Source organism: Phyllobates terribilis, unplaced genomic scaffold (assembly GCF_046119375.1).
Source record: "Phyllobates terribilis strain yellow unplaced genomic scaffold, ASM4611937v1 Scaffold_11__3_contigs__length_659146591, whole genome shotgun sequence".
In the NCBI taxonomy this organism is placed as follows: Eukaryota; Metazoa; Chordata; class Amphibia; order Anura; family Dendrobatidae; genus Phyllobates; species Phyllobates terribilis.
The window spans coordinates 220,629,947-220,657,616 of NW_027362771.1; the positions used below are offsets into that span (position 1 = coordinate 220,629,947).

The 27,670-nt window shown below is 46.2% G+C and overlaps 1 protein-coding gene across 2 annotated transcripts in view; it reads right to left on the minus strand.

Moving 5' to 3' along the window:
• Positions 1–27,670, minus strand: part of CPED1 (cadherin like and PC-esterase domain containing 1) — a 581,247-nt gene that overhangs the window by 369,930 nt on the left and 183,647 nt on the right. For both annotated transcript variants that reach the window (XM_073652067.1, XM_073652068.1), the window contains exons 5-6: positions 10,445–10,595; positions 4,505–4,676 (exon numbers count right to left, since the gene is read on the minus strand). In XM_073652067.1, coding sequence (XP_073508168.1) covers positions 4,505–4,676; positions 10,445–10,595 — 323 coding nt within the window. The remainder of the gene's footprint in view (positions 1–4,504; positions 4,677–10,444; positions 10,596–27,670) is intronic.

Below are 27,670 nucleotides of genomic sequence, written 5' to 3' on the forward strand. Positions count from 1 at the left end.
ATCTATCTAATCTATGTGTGAAGCTCTATTCTTTCTGTTCTAAATTGTCGGGTACCGGTATATGCCGCTGATGAATTGCCGGCTTTTCATGTTTCACTGTGAGCACTGTTCCCATCGATTTGGGCAACCGCTGTAATGCCACAACAACCATGGCTGTGGCATTAACGTCTTAAAAAAATATTAATTCCTGCTATTCCATTTAATTGTAATGTAAGGGAGATAATGTAATGTCAGCGCTTGAGTAGGAGAATTCTCCCTCGCTGGGATGGCATTCTGATAAGAGGCTGGATCGCAGCTGAGCGCTGCCATCCAGCTTGTCATCCTTCAGAGACACTGCAGAGCGCAGGCATTATGGGAACTTCCGATTCCGGTATTCGATATTGTAAAAGTATCAGAACTCAGTATCGGAACTCCGATACCGCGAATATCGGTCGATACCCGATATTTCAGTATCGGAATGCTCAACACTACTCATGACTGATTTCATTCTATAGTTGGACTCATAAAATGCTCATTTTAATATCAGGATTATACACCCATTCTGACAAGGATTTTCAAAATAAGTATACCAACCTCATCATGTCTAAGAGATCAATATAAAAATGTATTCCGTTTTTATCATGAAATCTGGTGACAGGTCCTCTTTTATTATTCATTGATAATCAAACTAGATTACTAAAACGGTCAAATCAAAGGTAAAGTGATGCTTGATCTCTACAGATTTTCTTTAGTTGTGCTTATAAAACTGCAGAATGCACTATGCTTATTGTAAAGGACCTTGACATGAAGATCTTTTAATTTCAGTTCTTTTTACACTACTACTATGCCAGATCTTTTCATTTTTGTTCAAATGGAATGATAAAACTGACATTAAAGAAGCACTCTCATCAAAATTTGTATTCTCTTAATATATTGCAGTCTTCATATTAAATACAGTAGCACTGTGCACTTACAATTGCTCATTTTGCCTTTCTACCCAGTTAATTCTTCTGTTTTCCGTTAGGTCTATGACATCACGTGATTAAAAACTGACTAGCTGAATCCTTCTAAGCTCTATGTAGAAACAGGAGGTCAATTCTCCCTGTATGAGTCATGAGTCATGTTCCGCCACTTTCTGCATACATAATTAAATAGATCTTGTTGACCTGATAAGGTTGATGTACTTATTTTGAAAATCCATGTTACATTGTCTCTAAAATCCTATTTCATCGTTTATGCAATTAAAATGAGCATTTGGGGAAGTTGGAGACTGAATACCCTTGGAATCATAAGCTTTTTCACTCTTTAGGCTCTCTGACATGGATTGTCATAGTAAGTACTCCAGCCTCATCAGGTCTAAGAGGTCTGTTTAATAATGTATGCAGTTTATATTCTAAAAATCAATTATTCCATCTGTCATTGGCACTGTGTGGATGTATTATTTAAGCACTTTAGTGCACTACTACATTATTGGGACACTAATATGGCAGCACTCAGACAAAAAACAAACCTAACTCTAAAATTTACACTCTCTCATACAAAGCAGAGCTGCCTTTATTGATATTAAACAACAGGTAACTAAGTTTATGAGTAGTTCATTCATAAATTTCACATATACAGTGGTATGTAAAAGTTTGGGCTCCCCTGGTTAAAATTACTGTTATTGTGAACAGTTAATCAAGTTGAAGATGAAATGATCTCTGAAAGGGCTAAAGTTAAAGATGACACATTTCCTTTGTATTTTAGGCAAATACAGTATATATATATTTTAATCTTTTACATTTTAAAAATTGCAAAAACATAAGTGGGCAGATGCAAAAGTTTGTGCACGCTGCATGGTTAGTACCTACTAGAACCCCCTTTTGCAAGTATCACAGCTTGTAAACTCTTTTTGTAGCCAGACAAAGAGTCATTCAATTCTTGTTTGAGGAATTTTTGTCCATTCCTTCTTGAAAAATTCTTCCAGTTCTGTGAGATTTCTGGGTCATCTTGCATGCACTGCTATTTTGAAGTCTAGCCACAGATTTTCAATGATGTTCAGATCAGGGGACTGTGAGGGCCATTGTAAAACCTTCAGCTTGTGCCTTTTGAGGTAGTCTATTGTGGATTTTGACATGTGTTTAGGATCATTATCCATTTGTAGAAGTCATCCTCTTTCCAATTTCAGCTTTTTTACAGATGGTGTTATGTTTGCATCAAGAATTTGTTGAAATTTCATTGAATCCATTTTTCCCTCTACCCGTTAAATGTTCCCTGTGCCATTGGCTGCAGCACAACCCCAAAAGCATGATTGATCCACCCTCATGCTTATTGGTTGGCTAGATGTTCTTTTCCTGAAATTCTGTGCCCTTTTTTCTCCACACATACCACATTGTGGCCAAAGAGTTTTATTTTAACCTCATTGGTCCACAGGACTTGTTTTCAAAATGCATCAGGCTTGTTTACATGCATACTTGTGACGCTGAATTTTATGGTGAGGACGCAGGAGAGGTTTTCTTCTGATGACTCTCCCATGAAGGCTATGTTTGTACTGGTATCTCTGAACAGTAGAACCATGTACCACAACTCCAGAGTCTGCTAAATCTTTCCGAATGTCTTTTGCAGTCAAGCGGGGATTCTGATTTGCCTCTCTAGCAATCCTACAAGCAGCTCTCACTGATATTTTTCATGGTCTTCCAGACCTTATCTTGACCTCCACTGTTCCTGTTAACTGCCATTTCTTAATTACCGTATTTTGCAGACTATAAGATGCATTGGACCATAAGACTCATCAGCAATTTTGGGGAGGACAATAGGAAAAAAAATGTTTTAATGAAATGGTGGTGTGTCTTATAGTCCCATTTTACGGTAGCTTACCTTGGGAGGGGTGGCTGCGGTGGAGAGGGATCCCAAGAGGCAGGGTCGCTGCTGCAGGAAGCTGGCGGCGGCAGAAGTGGGGCGATGCTGCAGGTCCCGAGCAGGGAACAGGGGGTGTCCGGCAGTGCGAGGCTGCAGCGGGCTCCTGACTTTCAGAAAATGATGGGAGTCCCCGCACTTCCTATCCTTTTCAATGCAGTGGACTTCGGGAAAAAGGCCACTGAAGACGGCGCATGCACAGATTGAGATCTCGAAAGACGAGATCTCGGGAGACGAGAGCTTAAGATCCGAGGTCTCAATTTGAGCATGCTCCGCCTCCGGGGACCATTATCCCAAAGTCCACTGCAGTGAAAAGGATGAGAAGTGCACCAATATTTTGTGAAAGCCCAGGCCCTACCGCAGCCTCGCACCGCTGAATACCCCCTTCTCCAAGCAGGGGCCAGCAAAAACATCCCACTTCTACTGCCACCCCCAGCTTCCTGCAGCAGCGGCCAGCCTCCAGGGACCCCGCTCCACCGCAGCCACCATCCCAGGTAAGCTATTTTCGGATTATAAGACACCCCCCCATTTTTCTTCAAAATTTGGGGGATAAAAATTGCGTCTTATAATCCGAAAAATACAGTTCTTTCGAACTGAGGAAGGGGAAACTTGAAAACGCTTTGCTATCTTCTTATAGCCTTCTTCTTCTTTGTGGGCCTCTGACATTTTCATTTTCAGAGTGCTAGGCAGCTGCTTGGAAGAACCCATGGCTGCTGTTTTTTGTCATAAGGTTAGAGGAGGCTGGGTTTTTATAAAGCTGGGAAATTGCATCACCTGGCCTTTCCTAACAATGATAGTGAACAAGCCATTATCCTAATAGGCTAATTAAGGTCTGAAACCTTGGTCAGAGTTATCTGGCACACAAATCTCCAACGGTGCCCAAACTTTTGTATCGGCCCATTTTCCTTTTTATAATTTTTAAAATGTAAAAAATTACAATTTTTTTTTTTTTTTTTTTGCCTAAAATATTTAACTATTCACAATAACAGTAATTTTGACCTGGGGTGCCCAAACTTTTACATGCCACTGTAGCACATTAGCTGACAACTGAAAGTCTAAAATGGTTCAGGCAAAGTTTACAGCAGCTGTTAAAAGTAGAAACATGACTCAGAGAAGGGCCTAAAACATACAGTAAATGACAGGAAAAGGAAAACTTCGACCTAAGACAATTTATGCACACATAACAATCATGTGAGACTTTAGTACCACCTACTGCCAGCATGTGGTACTGCAGCAGGAAACAAACCATTTTATATTACTCATTTTGAAAGTATTAAGAAATAAATACATATAGTTGTGAAAACAAAGAGATTACACAAAGCAAACAATATGAAGGAAGAATAGTTTAAAGACAAGCAGTTTAGAAACTTCAAGTACATTTTTTAAACATATGTGTACCTTTCTATGGAAGTTCCTTGGACAATAAAAATGTGAAAATATTGTTCTTTATGGCATAAATTTTACATGATTTATTGTCAGCAACCTCATTAAATACTAGAGTCATTCTCTCTGCACGGCATTTGTACATTAGATGCTATAGTGGTTAGTTTTCCTCTGATTAAAAAAAAAAGTAATATAATAATATATTATTTCTATAATGCAATCTATATAGTCATATTATATATAATACCTGCATTGGAGCAAATAGTTTCTTTGGCTCAGTCTGCACCAGCGCCATGGAGTGAATAAATGCACGCAGTGGTGACAGGGATGTGATCAAAACAAATGTCCGAATCACTGGAAAGTCCTGAAATGGGTGATGATGATGATGATCATGGTGATAGTGGTAGACTTTTATATTTCTGAAACAAAGTATGGTAGATATTAGCTGTCACTTATTTCCTCTATATAAAGTAATTGTCTCATCATACCCATAGGTGGCACATCACTAAGATTTATACTACAATCAAAGACCTTCCTACCTGGAAAAGATGAAGTCATGAATTCATCAGGAATCTAAGTTGTGAGGCATTTTCACAGCATGCTGTCGCTTCATTCCAGCAAGTGGTATTTTGCAACAAATATTCTATTTTTATGCTATTAAAGTTAAAGGAGTTGTCCAATATTTTTTTTTTGTGGCTGAAAGGGTAGGAAATGTGTTAAGATAATAAAACAACCATATCGCACATATATAATCTGCCTCTGCTCCAATGTCCCTATTCTCATGTGCTAGAACAGAAGTGGTTTGAATTGGGGAGTAATGGTTATTTTATTTTAACACATTTCTTGCCCTTTTTTAAATCATGCATAACCCTTTTACAAGGAAGCTATCAGCACAAAATTACCTATTATTAAAATCATGTCTTTGTATTAAAAATATATTCTTTAACCCCTTTACCCCCCAGGGTGGTTTGCACGTTAATGACCAGGCCAATTTTTACAATTCTGACCACTGTCACTTTATGAGGTAATTACTCTGGAACGCTTCAACGGATCCCCCTGATTCTGAGATTGTTTTTTCGAGACATATTGTACTTCATGATAGTGGTAAAATTTCTTCGATATCACTTGCGTTTATTTGTGCTAAAAATGAAAGTTTGGCGAAAATGTAGAAAATTTTGCAATTTTCAAAATTTAAATTTTTATGCCCTTAAATCAGAGTGATATGTCACACAAAATAGTTAATAAATAACATTTCCCACATGTTTACTTTACATCAGCATAATTTTGGAACTAAATTTTTTTTTATTAGGGAGCTATAAGGGTTAAAAGTTGACCAGCGATTTCTCATTTTTCCAACAAAATTTACAAAACCATTTTTTTAGGGACCACATCACATTTGAAGTCACTTTGAGGGGTCTTTATGACAGAAAATGCCCAAAAGTGACACCATTCTAAAAACTGTACCCCTCAAGGTGCTCAAAACCACATTCAAGAACTTTATTAACCCTTCAGGTGCTTCACAGGAAATTTTGGAATGTGGAAGAAAAAAATGAACATTTACCTTTTTTTCACAAAAATGTTACTTTAGACCCAATTTTATTTTATTTTTGCAGAGGTAACAGGAAAAAATGGACACCAAACTTTGTTGTGCAATTTCCCCTGGGCACGCAGATACCCCATATGTGGGGAAAAAACACTGTTGGGGCGCACGGCGGGGTTCGGAAGGGAAGGAGCGCCATTTGACTTTTTGAATGTAAAATTTGCTTGAATAATTAGCAGACGACATGTTGCGTTTGGAGAGCCCCTGATGTGCCTAAACAATGGAAACCCCCCACAAGTGACACCATTTTGGAAACTAGACCCCTCAGGGAACTTATCTAGATATGTGGTGAGCACCTTGAACCCCCAGGTGTTTCACAGAAGTTTATAACATGGAGCCGTGAAAATAAAAAAATCAAACTTTTCCACAAAAATGTTTTAGCCCCAATTTTTTTATTTTCACAAGCGTAAGAGGAGAAAATGGACCTCAAAAACTTTTGTGCAATTTCTCCTGAGTACGCCAATACCCCATATGTGGGGAAAATACAGTGTTTGGGCGCACGGCAAAGTTCAGAAGGGAAGGAGCACTGTGTGACTTTTTGAATGCAAAATTGGCTGGAATCGAGAACGGACGCCATGTCGCGTTTGGAGAGCCCCTGATGTGCCTAAATAGTGGAAACCCCCCACAAGTGACCTCATTTTGGAAACTACACCCCTCAAGGATTTTATCAAGGGGTATAGTGAACATTTTGAACCCAGAGGTACGACACAGAATTTGATAACATTAGGTCATCATATTGAATAAGTTGTCATTAGTCTTGAGTGCAAGTGCTCGCTACTTGTGTTTGCATCAGGTACTCAGGTATGCACCACGTATCACGAGTGCTCGAGTGACATGCTCGAATCCCCGTCCGCATGTTTCACGGTTATTAGACACCCAAAAATACATGTGGGGATCGGTCGTGCATGGCAGGCAATCCCCGTGAGGTTTTTTTCGCCGCAAAGCATATGTGGCGGAGACTCGAGCATGTCACTCGATCACCTGCGATACTCAGTGTATACCCGAGCACCCGATGCAAACTCAAGTAGCGAGCACTTGCGCTCAACACTAGTTGCCATATCGTCATCTTTTTTTTTTTACTTTTGAAAAAAATCCCAACCCTAACCCTAGCCCAACCCTAACCCTAACCCTAGCCCAACCCTAACCCCAACCCTAGCCCAACCCCAAACTTAACCCCAACCCTAACCCTAGAGTTTATTTTTTACGCCATTCCTCGTGCGGTATAAGTGATTAGACGACTTTATTCTTCGAGTCAGTGCGATTACAGCGATACCAGAATCATATCAGGTTTTTATGATTGACAGCTGTCACACACTAAAAGACACATCTTTTTGTAAAATCTAGTTTTTGCATCGCCATATTTTGAGAGCTATAATTTTTCCATATTTTGGCTGCCAGAGTCATGTGACAGCTTGCTCTTTGTGGGATGAGTTGACGTTTTTATTGGTGCCATTTTCAGGCACATGACATTTTTTGATCGCTTTCTATTCCGATTTTTGGGAGGCAGAATAAACAAAAACCAACAATTCAGGAATTGTTTTTCTTTTTATTCTTTGATTCTGTTCCGCATATGGTATTATTATTCGGGTCAGTACGTTTACAGCGGTACCACATTTATATAGTTTTTCTATGTTTTGGCGCTTTTACATAATAAAAGCAATTTTATAGAAAAAAATATTTTTTTGCATCGCTTTATTCTGAGAGCTATAACTTTTTTATTTTTCGGCTGATGGAGCTGTATGGCACCTTGTTTTTTGCGGGACAAGATGACATTTTCAGTGGTATAATTTTTATTTATATTTGTCTTTTTGATCGCGTCTTATTCCATTTTTTGTTTGGCGGTATGATGATAAAGCATTGTTTTTTGCTTCGTTTTTTATTTTTATTTTTTACCGTGTTCACTGAAGGGGTTAACTAGTGGTACAGTTTTATAGGACAGGTCGTTCCGGACGCAGCGATACCAAATATGTGTACTTTTATTGTTTGTTTGTTTTTTCATAATAATATTTATTGATGGGTACATTATATTTTTATTTTTGGTGGATTATCTTTTTTATATTTTTTTTTATATTTTTACAATTTTTTTTTTATTTATTTTTTTTACATTTTCTGACACTTTTTTTACTTTTATACTTTGTCCCACTATGGGACTTTCACTTTTTTATTCCGATCGCCTGCATAGCACAGGAATGGAGCACCATACCTGTGCTATGCAGGCTGTCAGCGGTGCACAGGGAGAGGATAGTTTGGTCATGCACTGCGCATGACCAAACTATCTTCCTGCTGTCTGGTGACCCAGATGTTGTCATAACGACATTGGGTCATCATGGCAACATCCGGGAAGCCGCGGCAGACAGCGCTGGAGGCCGGAAGAGGAGGCGAGTATTGCGATCACCTCCCCTTGCCACAGCAATGCTGCGATCGATTTCAATCGCAGCATTGCGGGGGTTAATGTGCCGGGAGAGGTGCGGGACCGCTCCCTGCACATAGTACCGGGTGTCAGCTGTGACAATCAGCTGACACCCTGCGGCAATCGCGCCCGCACAGCCTGTGTGCGGGCGCGATCGCAAAGACTTGGTTAACCCCTTCACCCCTGGACCATTTTCCGTTTTTGTGCTTTTGTTTTTTGCTCCCCTTCTTCCCAGAGCCATAACTTTTTTATTTTTTGTCAATATGGCCTTGTGAAAGCTTATTTTATGTGGGACAAGTTGTACTTTTGAACGACACCACTGGTTTTACCATATCATGTACTGGAAAATGGTAAAAAAGTTCCAAGTGCCATGAAATTGCAAAAAAAGTGCAATTCCACAGTTGCTCACAGAAATGCTCACTTACTATGAGCGCCGACCGCTGGCGCTCTCAGCATCCTGACAATGACAACCGCAGGGGTCTCCTGCAGACTCTGAGTTGTTTTGCCAACCCATTGGTGACCCGCGGTCATGTGACATGGGTGCCAATAGGCGGGACTAGTCAGAGATTGACAGCGCCATTTAACATGCTAACAGCAGCGTGTGGATTGTGATTCCACCTGTGGCTATTAGGGGCACATGACAGCTGATTAGATCAGCTGTCATGTCCCCGGAAAGGTGCGAGCTTATCACCGGAGCCCACGCCAAAGGGAACAACACGCCATGTGCCGTACATGTACGCCACTCGTCGTGAAGGGGTTAAAAATGTTTGGCAATATTTTGTTGTTTTTTTACTAACATATCACTTGTGTGTGTGAACACATTTCCCTGCCTGCTTATTTTATCATAGGAGCCTTTGTTTCTGCTGTGTCACCAGCGCTGAGAGCTGATGAAACATCTAGTCAGTGATGTACGAGCTGGCTGCTGAGCTATTATGTCACTGACTTGATTTAGAATGTGGTGACAAGACTGGTGACATAGCAAAAACACTTGTTCCTGTGATAAAACAAAAAGGAAGCTAAATGTGTTCCCTCACACAAACCAACAGCTGAGAATGCCTGCTGGGTTTCCTGGTTAGAACCTGTGCATGCGTGACCAGGAACTGCAGCATCTTTACATGGTTGGACACAGCAAATAACACAACGCATAGCAGCTACATATTTATAATATTATTGTGCAAATTATTAACATTCCAAGATCTATTGATTAAAACGTACTTTGTTCGTGGAAAAACCCCTTTAAAGGGGTTTTCCCACAAACAAAAGTTCATTCTAATAATTGGCTGTCTCTGACCATGTATGGAACATACCACAACTCCTGGGCAGGGGAGGAAGCAAATGACAATACAGACATTACAGCAGGGGATCACAGAGGATTCATTTTCTGTTTTTAAACAATATTTTACCTCAGAAAATGAATCCTCTGCGATCCCCTGCTGTAATATCTGTATACTCTTTTGCTTCCTCCCCTGCCCTGGAGATGTGGTATGATTAGACTGTGTTCCCTTTAAGTAACTTCAACACAGCTGAAAGTTAAAGGTGCTGCCTGGGCAAAACAAATTGATGACCCCTCCCCACCAAGGCATAGGTCATCAATATTAGATTGATGGGGGTCCTACACCTGAACCCCCACCCCCCCACATACACACATAGTGATAAGCTGTAATTTGCTCCAGTGGCCACCAGGTATATAAACATATTGGAATGAGTTGCAAAGCGCACCTCCATTTAATGTGCAGCTGGATACTGCAGAAAATTCCTTGAAAATATACGTCTTTCAGTCATTTTATCAGTCAATTAAAAAAAGTGAAAAGAAATTACAGCCATAACAAAGATACCTCTGACAGTACTTTTAATCCTGCCTGCATGCATATACTTTTGAATGATGACAGTAATAAGAAATTGATAAATAATTTCCATAAAAAATGGTTAGCACTGCAGCCTCGCAACGCTGGGGTGCTGGGTTCAAATCCCACCAAGGACAACATCTGCAGGGAGTTTGTATGTTCTCCCTGTGTTTGTGTGGGTTTCCCCCGGGTTCTCCGGTTTCCTCCTACACTCCAAAGACATACTGATAGGGAATCTAGATTGTGAGCCCCAATGGGGACAGTGTAGAGCGCTGCGGAATATGATGGTGCTATATAAGCAAAGCATAATACATAAATAAAAGTAATACCTACTGGTATAGACTCTCAAATAGCTGGTTCATGCCTGGAGTGGTTAAGTATTGATTGTTCTTTTTGTCACTGCTTGACTGAAAATCAGCGGAGGTTATTTTTCTGTCCCTTGATTCTTCAGGACGATATGTACACATTGAAAAATTCTGTAGTGCTATAGGGACATAGACATAAGATTAAAAACAATTAAGGAAATTTGTAATGTGTCATTTCTATATATAAGGACAACTTATTTTTTATTTTCTGGCCATTCTAATTCCTGGCCATTAGCTATTATTGCCAGGTATCACAGTGCTTGAGATGCTCGGTTCTCGGCGAGTAATTTTGAAATGCTCGGGCGGGAGCTCGAGTCCCCTCCCAGCATGTTGGGCGTATTTTAGGCAGCCAATTACTATGCAGGGATTGCGTGACAGTCATTGTAATGCCGTAGCCATGTTGGTTGTGGCATTACAGTGATTGGCTGGCCGCATAGCGTCATCGGGACTATATAAGACCCAGGACCCCATGCTCATCACAGTCTACCGATCAAAGACACAGAGTAGGGAGTGCTGCACCTGAGCGAGGGAGAGAATTGGCGGTTATTTTAAACAGAAATTCCAGACCACTATTATTTTTCTCTGAAGAGGCAATTTGCATATTAAATTTCCCAGAGGAGCATTGCATGGCGAATAAGTCTCCTTACCTTGACGTGTCAGAGCTGGTGTGTCACTCTCCATAAGGAGAAACGCTACCCCTTAGACCTCAGTCCAGAGCCTCTCATCTAGCCAAATCAGATCTCATACTTTGCACTGACGAGGGCCAACAGCCCGAAACACCGTGTCTGCAACTTGAGATTCTGATTTGGCTTTTATCCTAAGTCATATTGCACGACTCGTTAAAGGGTTGATTGTGACTTGTAGGATTGCTACTTCCAATAGGTGGCGCTATAGAGTACAAGTTCTCTTTTTCTCTGAAGAGGCAATTTGCATAGACCATTATTATAAATCTACTCTAACAGTCCTTCTAAGAACTAAGTCTGTAAAAAATTTTAGTCCTGCTGATAGCACAAGACAGGCAGAGTTTGTGGAGAACTAGTATAGTACAGAATAGGGTCCATTGCACGTTCTTTCTGCTGCTGGAACTCCTATCAATAGTCCTAGATATCAGGGCTGATAATATTCTTTTTGCTCTTAATCCTGCTAATTTTGGTGAAAAACAATATAATACACCATTTTTTCTGTACCATTTGCTTGTTAGCAGCATACAGCCAGATTTGGTTGATTTGACTTGCATTGATGCATTGTGGAAGAAGAGAAACTTGTCCATCATCTCAGGTGGTCAAATATTACTGCAGTATTAATCCTGTTTTTTTTTGCATTCTGCAAAAGTTTATACTCCATTTAAAGTCTGCTACTTGTGTGTCAAAAATATATTCACACTTGTTCGCTGACCAATAGCATCGCTATACCCTCACTGGGAAAAAAAATTGGTCATCAGACATGATCAAACACTGCGGTATTAATCCTAATTTTTTTTGCAAGCTGCAAAATATTATACTCCATTTAAAGTCCGCTACTTGTGTGTCCAAAATATATTCACACTTGTTCGCTGACCAATAGCACCGCAATACCGGCACTGCCTAAAAAAAATTGGCTATCAGACGTGATCAAATACTGCGGTATTAATCCTGATCTTTTTTGCAAGCTGCAAAAGATTATACTGCATTTAAAGTCTGCTACTTGCATATCAAAAATATATTCACACTTGTTCGCTGACCAATATCATCGCTATACGCTCACTGGGCAAAAGAATTGGTAATCAGACGTGATCAAATAATGCGGTATTAATCCTGATTTTTTTTTTGCAAGCTGCAAAATATTATACTGCATTTAAAGTCTGCTGCTTGTGTGTCAAAAATATATTTACACTTGTTCGCTGACCAATAACATCGCTATACCCTCACTGGGCAAAAGAATTGGTTATCAGACGTGATGAAATACTGCGGTATTAATCCTGATTTTTTTTGCGAGCTGCAAAATATTATAGTCCTTTTAAAATGGGCAAGGCACGTAGCAAGGGACGGGGAAGTGGACGTGATGCTGATGGCACACGCAGAGGCCGAGGCCATGGGCAAGATGAAACTGTGCCTGGTGAGGGAGCACAACAAACACCCACATCATGTCGACCTACCTTCCTGTCCCAATTTCTAGGGGGCCACGGAACATCACTCTTTAAGCCGGTGCAGTGTGAACAGGTTGTTGGTTGGATAGCAGATAATGCTTCCAGTCAGTTTGCCACCACCACCACCACCCTGTCTTCCACACGGTCCAGTCTCAGTAGCCATGATTATGGACCACATATTCCTCACCCTGATCTTCCTTCCTCCCACCATGCCGAGCACCCGAAGACAAGTGATCCCAGACTTGGACACTCTGAAGAGCTGTTTATATTTCCATTTATAGATTCTGGCCTCTCGCCTGGCCCGCTTCAAGCGGGGCAAGAGGAGATCGCATGTAGCGATGCCCGAATATTTGAGCAGCCATGGTCTCACAAAGATGATGGTGGGAAAGTGCAATTACTGTCGCAAGAGGTGAATAATGATGATGAGATATAATTGCCAGCAAGTCAGGAGGAGGCCCAGGGTGTGTACGTTGAAGACGATGTGGCAGACGATGAAGTCACTGACCCAACCTGGCAAGGTGATGCATAGAGAGGACAGCAGCACAGAGGGGGAGGGAGGCGTAGCACCACAGCAGGCAGGAAGAAGCAGTGGAGGGCCACAGACACAACGCGGGCAACTGTTTCCCAAAACACCAATATCAGGAATGTTGCCAGTCCAACTGTTAGGTCTTCCCGAGTCTGGCTCTTTTTTAAAGACTGTTTAGTTAACCCCAAAAAGGCCATTTGCAACATCTGCCATGCCTGCATCAGCAGGGGCGGCAAAACTACCAGCCTGACCACCACCAGAATGCTCGAGCACATGACAGCAAAGCACCCGACTAGTTGGGCCGAATGCCAGGGTCCAGAAACAGTATCTGCGGGTGACACCACTGCCTCTTCCCCTGTTGTACGTGCACGCCAAGCCTCCATCCATGATGCAGGCAAAGATGCCTCCCACCCTGCACATGGCATTGCACACTTGCAACCATCACCGTCAGCAACCATGTCCACGTCCTTTTCCCAGCGTAGCGTTCAGTTGTCCCTAACCCAGTCCTTTGAACGCAAGCGCAAATACGCAGCCAACCACCCACAGTCCACAACACTAAACTGCCACATTTCTCAACTGCTTGCACTGGAAATGTTGTCTTTTAGTAGACGCAAGTTTTTCGCAACCTCATGGCGGTGGCCATCCCTTGGTACTCGGTACCCAGCCGCCACTATTTTCCCAGTGTGCCATGCCCGCTTTACACAAGCACATGTCCCAGAACATTACCCATGCCTTCACCAACGCAGTTACTGGGAAAGTCCACCTAACCATGGACACATGGACAAGTGCTTGTGATCAGGGATGGTACATCTCACTGACGGCACATTGGGTTAATATTTAGGAAGCCAGGACCCAATGGGACCATGGGACGGAACATGTCCATCCGATGCTGAGGATTGTGGGCCCTGGGTCAATCAGGGTTACCCCCACATTCGACAGCTCCTGCACCTCCTCCTCCTCCTCTTCAGCCTCCATCTTCGAAATGACCACATCAGTCGGAAGCTGGGCGCACTGCAGCACTGCCTCGGCCAAGTGGCAAAAGGCTGTCCTGAAGCTAATATGATTAGGGGACAAACTGCACACTGCTGCAGAGTTTTTGAAAGCTGTAACAGATCAAGCTGATCTGTGACTGTCACCGCTGAACCTACAGTCAGGTATGGTCATGTGTGACAATGGCCAGAACCTGGTGGTGGCTCTGAAGCTTGGCAACCTTGCACATATACCATGCCTGGCCCATGTGCTCAACCTAGTGGTTCAGCGGTTCCTGAAAACCTACCAGGATCTGCCAGGGCTGCTTGTCAAAGTACGCCGGGTGTGTGCCCATTTCAGAAAGTCAGCAACAGCTTCCACCACCCTCGCCGTGCTTCAGCAGTGTTTGCAGCTTCCAGCTCACCGACTGGTGTGCGATGTCACCATGCATTGGAGCTCAACATTGCATTTGTTGGGTAGGATTGTGAGCAGCAGAGGGCAGTTGTTGAGTACCATCTTCATCACGCCCGTCCGTATTCAGGTCAACGTCCGTATATAAGAGCTGATGCGTGGGCATGGATGTCTGACATCTGTGTCATCCTCCAAAACTTAGAGGACTCCACCAAGATGGTGAGCGGCGATGACACCACAATTAGCATCACCATCCCTATTCTCTGTCTACTGAAACGCTCGCTGCTCACAATTACAGAGGAGGCATTGCAGGCAGAACACAATGAGATGGAGCAAGGAACTATACAGGGTGATGCTACACAGCCCAGCCTCATCTCAACGTGGATTGGGTAATAATGAGGAGGAGAAGGAAGAGGAGGAGGAACAGGAGCTGGTTCCATGTGCTACAGATGGTACTACCCACACAACATTCATACCCTCTGTTCAGCGTGGATGGCCTGAGGAGAGGGAGAATGAGGAGGAAGACCAGGAGGAGGATGAGGAGTAGAACATGGACAGTTGTCCTCTTGGTGGGAACAGCGAAGTCTTGGCAGTTGGCAGTCTGGCACACATGGCTAACTTTATGTTCCACTGCCTTTCCCGTGATCCTAGCGTTGTACGCATTTTGGGCGACAGTAATTAATGGTTGGTCACACTTCTAGACCCGCACTACAAGGAGAACTGTTTATCTCTCCTTTCCGTGGCGGAGAGGTCTAATAAAATGTTGCAGTACCAGAAGACCCTTGTTAAATAATAATTATTTAAAAAATTCACAGCTGACAACACTGGCGGTAGATGACACAGTTTCTTAGACAACCAAGGAGTAAAGGAGAGGGAGACACAAACAAGATGCAGCAGAGGCAGGGGAACTCTGTCAAAGGTCTGGGACAGTTTTCTCAGACCCTCCCAGGGCCCAGGCCATGATGTGCGGGGTACTCTGACAAGGAGGGAAAAGTTTTGGAAGATGTTGAAGGAGTACCTTGCCGACCATATCAGCATCCTCCGTGATTCCTTTGTGCCTTATAACTATTGGGTATCTAAGCTGGCATGTGGCATGAACTGTCTCTCTACACCTTGGAGGTCCTGGCCGCTAGCATTTTGTCAGAGATTGTTTCTAGAGCCACCGGGGTTATTATAACATATACGCAATAACAGTATAGGAGAGCCACTCCTTAATGGGAAGGTCAATTCAAATCGATACATTCTACAATATTAACTCTCTTATCTGAAATTAATTTACGGGTGAGTTATTGCAGTATGGATATCGTATTACACCCATCCAGCCAGGTATTATTGTCTATGTACTGCTGCTGCAAAAGAAATGTATTCTATTCCCTATTGATACTGGCTGCATTTACAATAGGGACAGGTACAAGGTAATATCAGTTGGAGATGAGTGTTGTTCATTATCGTCGAATACATCTCTTCCACAGTGCATTACTTGATATTTTCCATGCACTCTGACTAATTTATAATTACATACTCTGAGCTAGATTGTATTATCAGCTGGAAATGAGTGTTCATTCCGGATGTGTCTGATCATGTCTCATACACCACATGGTCAGATAAGGTAATAAAATGTTAAAATTACATTTACTGGTGAATGTATTTTTCACCGTTGAAAGAAATGCAAAAGTTCAAGAAAACCTCAAAAAATCTACATGTGAACATAGCCCAAGGTGTGCAGGAGCATTTTTGTTTTTGGTTATTTATTTTGCCTTATATATGTCATTACCCTGGAAAGAATATTTCTTAACATTTTTTCCAGGAAAATCCATTTTTGCTTTGTTTTTGTATGTTTTATTATCAGTCTGTAAAAGTGGTGTAATACTCTGACAACATTGTTCACAGCAGTGACCTGGGAGTCTAAGATGCTTCCAGGCTTCCAGGGGTCTTCCCCATGCTGTTTCTATGTAATTTGAGCACTGTTTCCATCAATTTGACCAATTTTTAGGCCCCCTCCAGACCTCCGGGGGGGGGGGGGGGTGCCGCCGGGAAAATGCTTGAGTTTCCTATTGACTTACATTGGGCTCAACTCCTTAGAGCAGTGGTGGGGAACCTCTGCCCCACTTCCTTTTCTCTAGCCCCAAGGCAGATTCCCGGGGACCGCAGTGCTCAGACCGGTGATCTCAGAGCTCGGGCCGATGGCCAGAAAAATGCCGGGCACCGTCCCTTTAATTACTCCTGGCACTGCGTGCATGCACATGCAGCGTTTACTACTGAATGCTGCCTTGCATGCAATGGAAGATTATGGCTGACGTATGCCAGCGTCAGGACATCCTATGTGGGCAGAGCCAGCGCACTCTGCGCTCCAGTCCCACTGACCATAACAACAGCAGCGGCAGCCCAAGCCCCTCCTGTGATGTATATGCCCTGGAATATCCTGTGATGTATGTGCCCCCAGCACCTCCTGTGATGTATGTGCCCCCAGCATCTCTTGTGATGTAGATGCCCCAGCCCTTCCTGTGATTTATTTGCCCCAGTCCCTCCTGTGATGTATATTCCCCCAGCTATTCCCTCAGCCCTTCCTGTAATGTATATACCCCCAGCCCCTCACGTAATGTATATACCCCCAGCCCCTCCTGTAATGTAATGTGTATACTCCGCATCTCCTGTAATATATATGCCCCGTCATCTCCTGTGATGTACATGATGTATATGCCCACAGCCCCTCCGGTGATGTATATGCCCCCAGTTCTTCCTGCAATGTATATGCCCTGGCCCCTCCTGTAATGTATATACCCAGTTGTCTCTTGTAATGCATGTGCTCTGGCGTCTTCTGTGATGCATATGCCCCAGCCCCTCCTGTGATGTATGTGCCCCAGCATCTCCTGTGATGTATATGCCCCCAGTCCTTCCTGTAATGTATATGCCCACAGCCCCTCCTGTTATATATATGCATTGGCATCTGCTGTAATGTATATGCCCTGGCATCTAGTGTGATGTACAGTACAGATCAAAAGTTTGGACACACCTTCTCATTTTAAGATTTTTCTGTATTTTCATGACTATGAAAATTGTACATTCACACTGAAGACATCAAAACTATGGATTAACACATGTGGAATTATATATTTAACAAAAAACTGTGACACAACTGAAAATATGTCTTATATTCTAGTTTCTTCAAAGTAGCCTCCTTTTGCTTTGATGACTGCGTTGCAAACTCTTGGCATTCTCTTGATGAGCTTCAAGTGGTAGTCACCGGAAATGGTCTTCCAACAATCTTGAAGGAGTTCCCAGAGATTCTTAGTGTGGCTGGTTTCCACAGTAATAGCAGTATTACGTCTGTGAGCAGGTGGGAGGTCTCCTGGGCAGGAATCCTAAGCATGCCACACCTCCTGCCCAGTCCTGGGAGGGGAAGAACTTCCCCTATATAAACTGGGGCTGAGGCAGGGTTAGAGAGAGGAGTTCCAGACAGAGACGGAGTCTGGTCTGGACACGCAGAAACAGGGACAGATAGACATCAGGAGCTCTGTAGGAGCCAAGGAGAAGCGCCAGGGGCTGGAGCTGTGCAGAGCTCGCCCTGGGAGAAGGTACTAAAACCGGACACAGGAGTCCGAGGCTGTGGGGACTAAGATATACCCAGCAGCAGAATCCATCCGGCAGGGGATTCCAGGTCCTCTGGCCATAAAAGCCCGGAGGCTCAGTCACAACGAAGGGACCAGCACCGCCATCCCAGAGCGGAGGCTAACAGGAGGCCCCAGGTCACCAGCCATACGGGTGAGCACCACACGGTATACCCAGGGACGTGGGCTACTTGTAACCGCCGAAAGCAGGGTAGCCAGGAAGGGTACAGACTAACGGGAAGGCCTACAACTCCACCTGGCCAGGGGAACTCCAGCTTACTCGCAGACTAACCAGGCCCCAACTACTAGCCAGTACTCCCGGGGGAATTTGCGTTGTACCATCAGTAAAGGCCCTGAACTGTACCCTCGCGTCTCCGTGCTTCCTTGTCGCACCATTAGTGCTGGGACATCCACACCATCACTCCCAACATCAACCTCATCCTCTGCCCTGAGGCCATACCCCTCCCGTTGGGGGTTATACCATCCACGCTGCACATCCGTACCACCGGCCTCAGCGGACTGCCCTGCAGCGGCGGCTTCATAGCCGCATTCAACGGGTGGCGTAGTCGGACACTAATACCATCATACCAATAACTGCCACTTAGTTTGACCACCCTGGGCACGGACCGGGTCACCGCCACATGGAGACTACAACCCCCAGCATCTCAGTGATCCGGTTCCGGGTTCCCCTGCACAGCACAGGCCCAGGGGGTGCGTCAACTTTGGCGTAGTCGGCAGGATTTCGTGCCCGCAACCACCGGGTACTGCGTGCCTGAAAAAGAGACTTTTATACTTACCTGTGGTGAAGTTTCCTGCCGTCCGGAGTCGTTTCCCGCCATCCTGAGCCGATTCCCGCCATCAGACGCCATCTTGGACCGTTTCCCGCCGTCTTCTGCCTTCTTCCCGCCATCCGCAGCTGCTTCCCGCCATCGGACGCCATCTTCGGGACGCCGAGCAGGAAGAAGAGGGGCGTGGACGCCGAAAGCGCGCGAGATCCGAAGCTCCGCCCCACGCTGACGCTGCGCAAGGTCCTGGAAGGGAGGAAGAGCGACGCTGACGTCATCGGAGCGCGACGCCAGGTCCTCAACCCCGACGATCGACTGCGGAGCCGCGGCCTACGGAAGAAGAGCATCGCAAGGTAGGCCACGGTCCACTAGGGGGGAGGAGGATGCCGGACACCGAGGGGAGCTCCACTGCCACAGCCACCGCCAGCGCAACCGCTGCAGCAGTCATGCCATTCACCATGCCCTATATCCCGGGGGCAGCCTGGCTACCCCAGTACTCAGGGGAGTCACATACCCTAAATGACTTCAGAGAAAGGCTGGATAGCCTCTTCCAGGTGTATCCCCTCACGGAGGCGCAAAAAGTGAGCATCCTGGTGGCCCAATTAATCGGGGCAGCCCAAAGGGAGGTAAAGTCCTGGCCACCTGGGAGGAAGAGGACTGTCAGAGACATACTAACCCGGCTGAAAGACACATTTGACACCCGCACCTCAGCCGAAATAAAACTAAGATTTTATGGGTGCAAACAACGGGCACATGAGAGTATAAGAGACTATGCTCTAAACCTACAAGAGGCCCTGAGAGCCATTAAGCAGGCAGACCCTGACAGCGTGGGAAATGAAGATAAGCAGTTGACTGAACAATTCATTGAGGGTCTACTGTGCAATGCCCACCGAACCCAGTTGCGGGCAATGGCCTTACAGGACCCTGACCTGGACTTTGCACAGTTCAAGGACAGAGCCATCCGGGTGCTCCGAGAACCGGCACCAGGTGGCGCTGTGACCCACAGGCGCCCTGCTATCACTTATCACCAGGAGACGGCGCCCTTGTCTGCAGGGCCTGTGGGAGCTGATGCGCAGGCTTTAAACAATGACCCAGCTACAGACCTGCACCATCAGGTCCAAGAGCTAACTAAAAGCGTTGCCGCGCTAACCCGAACTGTGCAGTCTTTACAGGTTTCTACTGCAGGGAAGATCGAGCTGGCATCCGGACCGGAGGACATCCCGTGGCGCCGACCAAGGAGGACCCCACCGGCCAGAGGAAGACCCAGCGATCGATACAACGAGGACGGACGACCTATTTGCCGCCGCTGCAATCAACCCGGACATGTGGCAAGGTACTGTCATTTAAACGGGCACAACCTGGGGTAGAGGGCCAACCCCCAGGCATAAGACCATCAGGCCCATCAAACTGGCGTGATAAATACGTAGGGGGACGTCCAATCTTGCCTGTGGTACTGGATGGCATTCCTATGAGTGCCCTACTAGACACTGGGTCACAGGTCACCACCATCCCGTACGTGCTCTTCAAGCAGTACTGGAATGATTCGGACATAACCCGCTACCCAGACGACGACCTGAGTATCATCGCCAGCAATGGTCAGCCCGTGCTGCAGGTGGGATTCAAGGAGGTGACCATTAAAATCGGTAAAGTCGAACTAGCGGCACAAGGACTGATTATAGTGGACATCGACCGTCATGAGAGTCACCCTAGAATCACCCTGGGAACCAATGTAATTGAAAATTGTCTTGCAGAGGTGATTCTCATTTTACAGCAGGTTGCCAAGAACGCCAGTTCCGGCCAGCAGCGTGTGCTCCAAAAAGAGATCCGGGCACTGATGAAGCGGCAACAGGTGGAACTATCTGGTGGTGAGATAGGTAGTGTGAGAATGTGTGACCCGTTCCCTATTGCCATGCCCCCAAAAAGTGAGATGATGATTTGGTGCCGGGCAGCTATTGGTCTAAGAGGTAGAGACTACCAAGCAATGGTAGAACCCGTCTACTCAGACAGTAGGCCCACCATTTTGACAGCACGGGGGGTGGTCGATGTACGCCATGGGAGGGTGCCCGTTCGCATCATAAATATCGGTGAGAGAGAAGTACACCTGCCCCGGTATGCCACGCTAGCTAAATTGTTCACCATAAACCAGAATTCTGTACAGGCCGTGGAACCCTTGCCTCCATCTCAACCAGAGGAAGGTAATGGCTCTAAGAAACCAATGGAGGACTGGTGTCAGCAACTACATCTGGGTACTGACTCCACTCCCTCACACCAGAAACAAGGAGTCTATCGGGTGGTTCAAGAGTACGAGAGAGTGTTTAGTAAACACCCGTTAGACTTCGGGCGAGTAAAGGGGGTAGAACACCACATCCCCACGGGAGACCATCCTCCCATAAAGGAGAGATACCGACCCGTACCCCCTGCACACTACCAACACGCCAAGGGGATGCTTAGAGACATGAAGGAGGCTGGGGTAATCAGGGACAGCTGTAGAGCCCCTGGGCAGCTCCACTAGTCTTAGTGAAAAAGAAGGACAACACTATGAGAATGTGTGTAGACTACAGGAAGGTCAACCGTATCACACACAAAGATGCGTACCCGTTACCAAGGATAGAAGAGTCCTTAGCTGCATTAAAATCTGCTAACTTCTTCTCTACTTTGGATCTCACTAGCGGGTACTGGCAGGTTCCTGTAGCAGAGGCAGACCGGGAGAAGACCGCATTCACCACCCCGATGGGTCTCAGCGAATTTAACTGTATGCCGTTCGGGCTCTGCAACGCACCAGGAACCTTCCAACGGTTGATGGAATGCTGTCTGGGACACCGGAACTTCGAGACGGTCCTGTTATACCTGGACAATGTCATCGTCTATTCCAAGACCTACGAGGACCACCTGAAACACCTGGCAGAAGTGTTCGAAGCTCTGGCAAACTACGGCCTAAAGGTGAAACCCTCCAAGTGTCACCTCCTGAAACCAAAGGTGCAATACCTGGGACACGTGGTGAGTGCTGACGGAGTGGCTCCTGACCCTGATAAGATCACCGTGATTAAGGACTGGCCAAGACCCTCCAGCATAAAGGAAGTGCGGCAGTTCCTCGGGTTGGTAGGCTACTACCGAAGATTCATTCCCAGTTTCACCAAAATGGCAGCCCTTATGCAGGACCTCCTGATAGGTCAATCTCGAAAAGCCAAAAACCAGAAGCCGCCCTTCAGGTGGGAAAAGCTGGAAGAGGAGTCCTTTTGCCAGCTGAAGATGGCCCTCACGGGGGATGAAATCCTGGCATATCCAGACAACAGCCAGCCCTTTATCCTCCACACGGACGCAAGCAACATCGGGCTAGGAGCCGTGCTGTCCCAGATCCAGCAAGGAAAAGAACGGGTAATCGCTTACGCTAGCCGAAAGCTACGACCCACCGAGAGGAACCCTGAGAATTATAGCTCATTCAAGCTGGAGTTCCTGGCAGTAGTGTGGGCAGTGACCGAACGTTTCAAGCATTACCTTGCCTCCTCCAAATTCATCGTGTACACGGATAACAACCCGTTGACACACCTGGACACTGCAAGGCTCGGTGCTCTGGAACAGAGATGGATGGCTCGCCTGTCCAACTTTGAATTCACCATCAAATACCGGGCAGGACGCTCCAATGCCAAGGCGGATGCCCTGTCTAGAATGCCGAACTTACCGGACGTAGGGGAAGATCCAGAAGATCTGGAAGAAGTTGAGCTCCCTGCGTTCCACCGTCATGGGATTACCCTGTATTCCCACCGTGTGAAGGACAGGCGCTCCGCGACGTTCAATCCCTTGCCCCACTACAACTGGGCGGAGACGCAAGACAGTGATCCCGCAGTCCGTCTGGTGAAGGAAATGCTGACCCAAGCCGATGCCAGTCTGGACCCAGACGCCCCAGAGGAGACTAAGCAACTGTGGAAGGAGAAAAGTAGGCTGTTCCTCTAGAGGGAGAAGTTGTGCCGGAGAATGGTTAACTCTCGAACACATGAGTTGACCTGGCAGGTAGTGGTCCCCAGACGAGACGCGGCTATGATTCTGGAGGCGTACCACAATGGAGCAGGACATTTCGGGTGGAAGAAGCTGGAGTTCTTATTGCGTGAGCGGTTCTACTGGGTAGGCATGAGAGGAGCCATCGAGAGGTGGTGCAGAGACTGTGGACCGTGCCACCTAAGAAGGAAGGACCGTGCCAGCTAGAAGACTCCCTTGCAGCCCATCATCACCCGACAGCCACTGGAACTGGTAGCCCTGGACCATGTGAAACTGGCTCCAAGCAGATCTGGGTATGTCTACGCCCTCACAATCGTAGATCATTACTCCCGGTTCCTGGTGGTGGTCCCGGTCAAGGACTTAACGGCTCAAACAGCAGCTAGAGCCTTCCAGTAGCACTTCTGCCGTCCACACGGGTACCCGGACCAAGTGCTGACAGACCAAGGGCCAGCCTTCGAAGCAGAAGTCTTCCAGGAGTTCTGCAACCTGTATGGCTGCACGAAGATAAGAACAATGCCCTATCACCCACAAACTAATGGACTCTGCGAGAAGATGAACCAGGTGGTAATAGACCTCCTGAAAACATTGCCCCTGGAAGAACGCAGTATGTGGCCTGAGAAGCTGCCTGATCTGGTGGACCTATACAACCACATCCCTGTAGGTTCTACCAACTGTACCCCGGCTTACCTAATGAGAGCGAGACCTGGTAAGCTGCCTATCGACCTGGATATGGGAGTCCTGACGCCCGAGGACACCTCGCCAGAGGCAGACTGGGATACAGGACGGCAGCAGCAGTATCGGAAAGTGCAGGAGAGCGTGGAGCGAAGTCTGTCTCAAGCTAGAGAGCGGCAAGAGAGGGCTTATAATCAGTATGCTCCCACTGTTCCCCTGGTACCTGGAGAGCAGGTCTTGAAGAGGAAAAGACGGCTCCACAAGTTGGACGACCAGTGGGAGAAGGACCCGTACACCGTACTGCCATCAAGCCATGAGAACCCAAAGATTTGCGTGATCAGTAAGGATGGAGGAGAAACCACAGCCGTTGTCTCCAGAGACCACCTGAAGAAGTGTCCCGAGCAGCTGCAAAACCCTGAAGAAGAAGATCAAGAAAACCCTCGACCCGCAGAGGAAAGGGAAGAAATGATCAGGACTGTACTCGGAGACTTCCCCCGGTCTTGGACACAAGTAAACGGTGCTGTCGTGGTACCTGTCCTCACCTTTCTCCAGCCAGCCCCGCAAGTGCCTACAGAGGAACCAGGAGAGCTGGAAGAGCAGCCGACCCAAGAGGCAGAAGAGTCCACACCAGCAGTACAGGAGGATCAACCCTCTGCTAGTAGTGAGCCTGCCGTGCCCCTAGTGAGCCAAAGAGTGCGCAGAAAGCTGCCCAGCCTGCCCATAACACCTCCTACACCCTGTAGTGCAGGACCAGTTAGTGAGCTCCGTAGGTCCACTAGGGTTACCAGAGGCCAGATGCCCGTACGTTGGAGAATCTAAGTTGGCTAGTTGCTTTAACTATTTTATGTTTACCTGTTTTGTTGTAGCCGTTGCTAATTATGTTTTTCAGCTACAGGTTTCTTTATATGGACTGACAGGTTATGGACAGTGAGTAACCGGAACTCTGTTGTAAATATGTTTGGAGCGTAACCCAGGAATGGACTACAGACTGTTAAAGACTCGGGGCAGGACAGACCCCTACCTGGTTACGGCTCCCTGTTCTTTGGTGAAATGGACACCCTTATTGCTTCCCGGTTACGGACACGCCGTGACCATCTCATGTATTTAATTGTTATTGTTTATACCCTGTTATGTTTAGTCCGGGAGTACTAAATTTCACTAGGGGGGAATGTGGCACCCCAGGGGTCTGGTTTCCACAGTAATAGCAGTATTACGTCTGTGAGCAGGTGGGAGGTCTCCTGGGCAGGAATCCTAAGCATGCCACACCTCCTGCCCAGTCCTGGGAGGGGAAGAACTTCCCCTATATAAACTGGGGCTGAGGCAGGGTTAGAGAGAGGAGTTCCAGACAGAGACGGAGTCTGGTCTGGACACGCAGAAACAGGGACAGATAGACATCAGGAGCTCTGTAGGAGCCAAGGAGAAGCGCCAGGGGCTGGAGCTGTGCAGAGCTCGCCCTGGGAGAAGGTACTAAAACCGGACACAGGAGTCCGAGGCTGTGGGGACTAAGATATCCCCAGCAGCAGAATCCATCCGGCAGGGGATTCCAGGTCCTCTGGCCATAAAAGCCCGGAGGCTCAGTCACAACGAAGGGACCAGCACCGCCATCCCAGAGCGGAGGCTAACAGGAGGCCCCAGGTCACCAGCCATACGGGTGAGCACCACACGGTATACCCAGGGACGTGGGCTACTTGTAACCGCCGAAAGCAGGGTAGCCAGGAAGGGTACAGACTAACGGGAAGGCCTACAACTCCACCTGGCCAGGGGAACTCCGGCTTACTCGCAGACTAACCAGGCCCCAACTACTAGCCAGTACTCCCGGGGGAATTTGCCTTGTACCATCAGTAAAGGCCCTGAACTGTACCCTCGCGTCTCCGTGCTTCCTTGTCGCACCATTAGTGCTGGGACATCCACACCATCACTCCCAACATCAACCTCATCCTCTGCCCTGAGGCCATACCCCTCCCGTTGGGGGTTATACCATCCACGCTGCACATCCGTACCACCGGCCTCAGCGGACTGCCCTGCAGCGGCGGCTTCATAGCCGCATTCAACGGGTGGCGTAGTCGGACACTAATACCATCATACCAATAACTGCCACTTAGTTTGACCACCCTGGGCACGGACCGGGTCACCGCCACACGGAGACTACAACCCCCAGCATCTCAGCGATCCGGTTCCGGGTTCCCCTGCACAGCACAGGCCCAGGGGGTGCGTCATTAGCACTTGTTGGCTCTTTTGCCTTCACTCTGCGGTCCAACTCACCCCTGAACCACCTCGATTGGGTTCAGGTCTGGTGACTGTGGAAGCCAGGTCATCTGGCGTAGCACCCCATCACTCTCCCTCTTGGTCAAATAGCCCTTACACAGCCTGGAGGTGTGTTTGGGGTCATTGTCCTGTTGAAAAATAAATGATGGTCCAATTAAACGCAAACCGGATGGAATAGCATGCCGCTGCAAGATGCTGTGGTAGCCATGCTGGTTCAGTATGCCTTCAATTTTGAATAAATCCCCAACAGTGTCACCAGCAAAGCACCCCCACACCATCATACCTCCTCCTCCATGCTTTACGGTTGGAACCAGGCATGTAGAGTCCATCCATTTACCTTTTCTGCGTCGCACAAAGACACGGTGGTTGGAACCAAAGATCTCAAATTTGGACTCATCAGACCAAAGCACAGATTTCCACTGGTCTAATGTCCATTCCTTGTGTTCTTTAGCCCAAACAAGTCTCTTCTGCTTGCTGCCTGTCCTTAGCAGTGGTTTCCTAGCAGCTATTTTACCATGAAGGCCTGCTGCACAAAGTCTCCTCTTAACAGTTGTTGAAGAGATGTGTCTGCTGCTAGAACTCTGTGTGGCATTGACCTGGTCTCTAATTTGAGCTGCTGTTATCCTGTGATTTCTGAGGCTGGTGACTCGGATAAACTTATCCTCAGAAGCAGAGGTGACTCTTGGTCTTCCTTTCCTGGGGCGGTCTTCATGTGAGCCAGTTTCTTTGTAGCGCTTGATGGTTTTTGCAACTGCACTCGGGGACACTTTCAAAGTTTTCCCAATTTTTCAGACTGACTGACCTTCATTTCTTAAAGTAATGATGGCCACTAGTTTTTCTTTACTTAGCTGCTTTTTTCTTGCCATAATACAAATTCTAACAGTCTATTCAGTAGGACTATCAGCTGTGTATCCACCAAACTTCTGCACAACACAACTGATGGTCCCAACCTCATTCATAAGGCAAGAAATCCCACTTATTAAACCTGACAGGGTACACCTGTGAAGTGAAAACCATTTCCGGTGACCACCACTTTAAGCTCATCAAGAGAATGCCAAGATTGTGCAAAGCAGTCATCAAAGCAAAAGGTGGCTACTTTGAAGAACCTAGAATATAAGACATAGTTTCAGTTGTTTCACACTTTTTTGTTAAGTATATAATTCCACATGTGTTAATTCATAGTTTTGATGCCTTCAGTGTGAATGTACAATTTTCATAGTCAAGAAAATACAGAAAAATCTTAAAATGAGAAGGTGTGTCCAAACTTTTGGTCTGTACTGTATATGCCCTCAGCCCCTCCTGTGATATATATGCTCCCAGCCCCTCCTGTGATGTATATGCAAATATAGCAGGAAAAATTTCAAGTTAATAATTTTGTACGGCCCCCGAATTCTGGTATAAATATCCAAATGGCCCTTGGCCGAAAAAAAGGTTCCCCATCCCTGCCTTAGAGGAACTTTTTGGGATTACTTTTTATTACACTGATTTATTTTCTTGTTATTTCCCAATGAATGTTTTGCCAAATATGTCCTCCTTTCCTACAGCACCTGCAAAACTGAATTACTGATTTCTGCCATGGATGGGCAGTTTGGGATGCCACAGAGCAGACAAGCAGATTAGCCCCATATAATGGGTATATTTCATATGTGGTCTTTGCCAGTTCTTCTGCATGGAATCAGCCTAAATAGTTGACTTGTCGCCTTAATTTTTTCAATGACATGATCTTCAAAGATGCAAAAAAATCTGCAAAGCTTGAACAGTGTGTAATCCTTCTCCCAATAAGAGCTATAGGAAATACACATCACTGTTCAGACAGCACAGATTTTTTCCATTTGAAAAT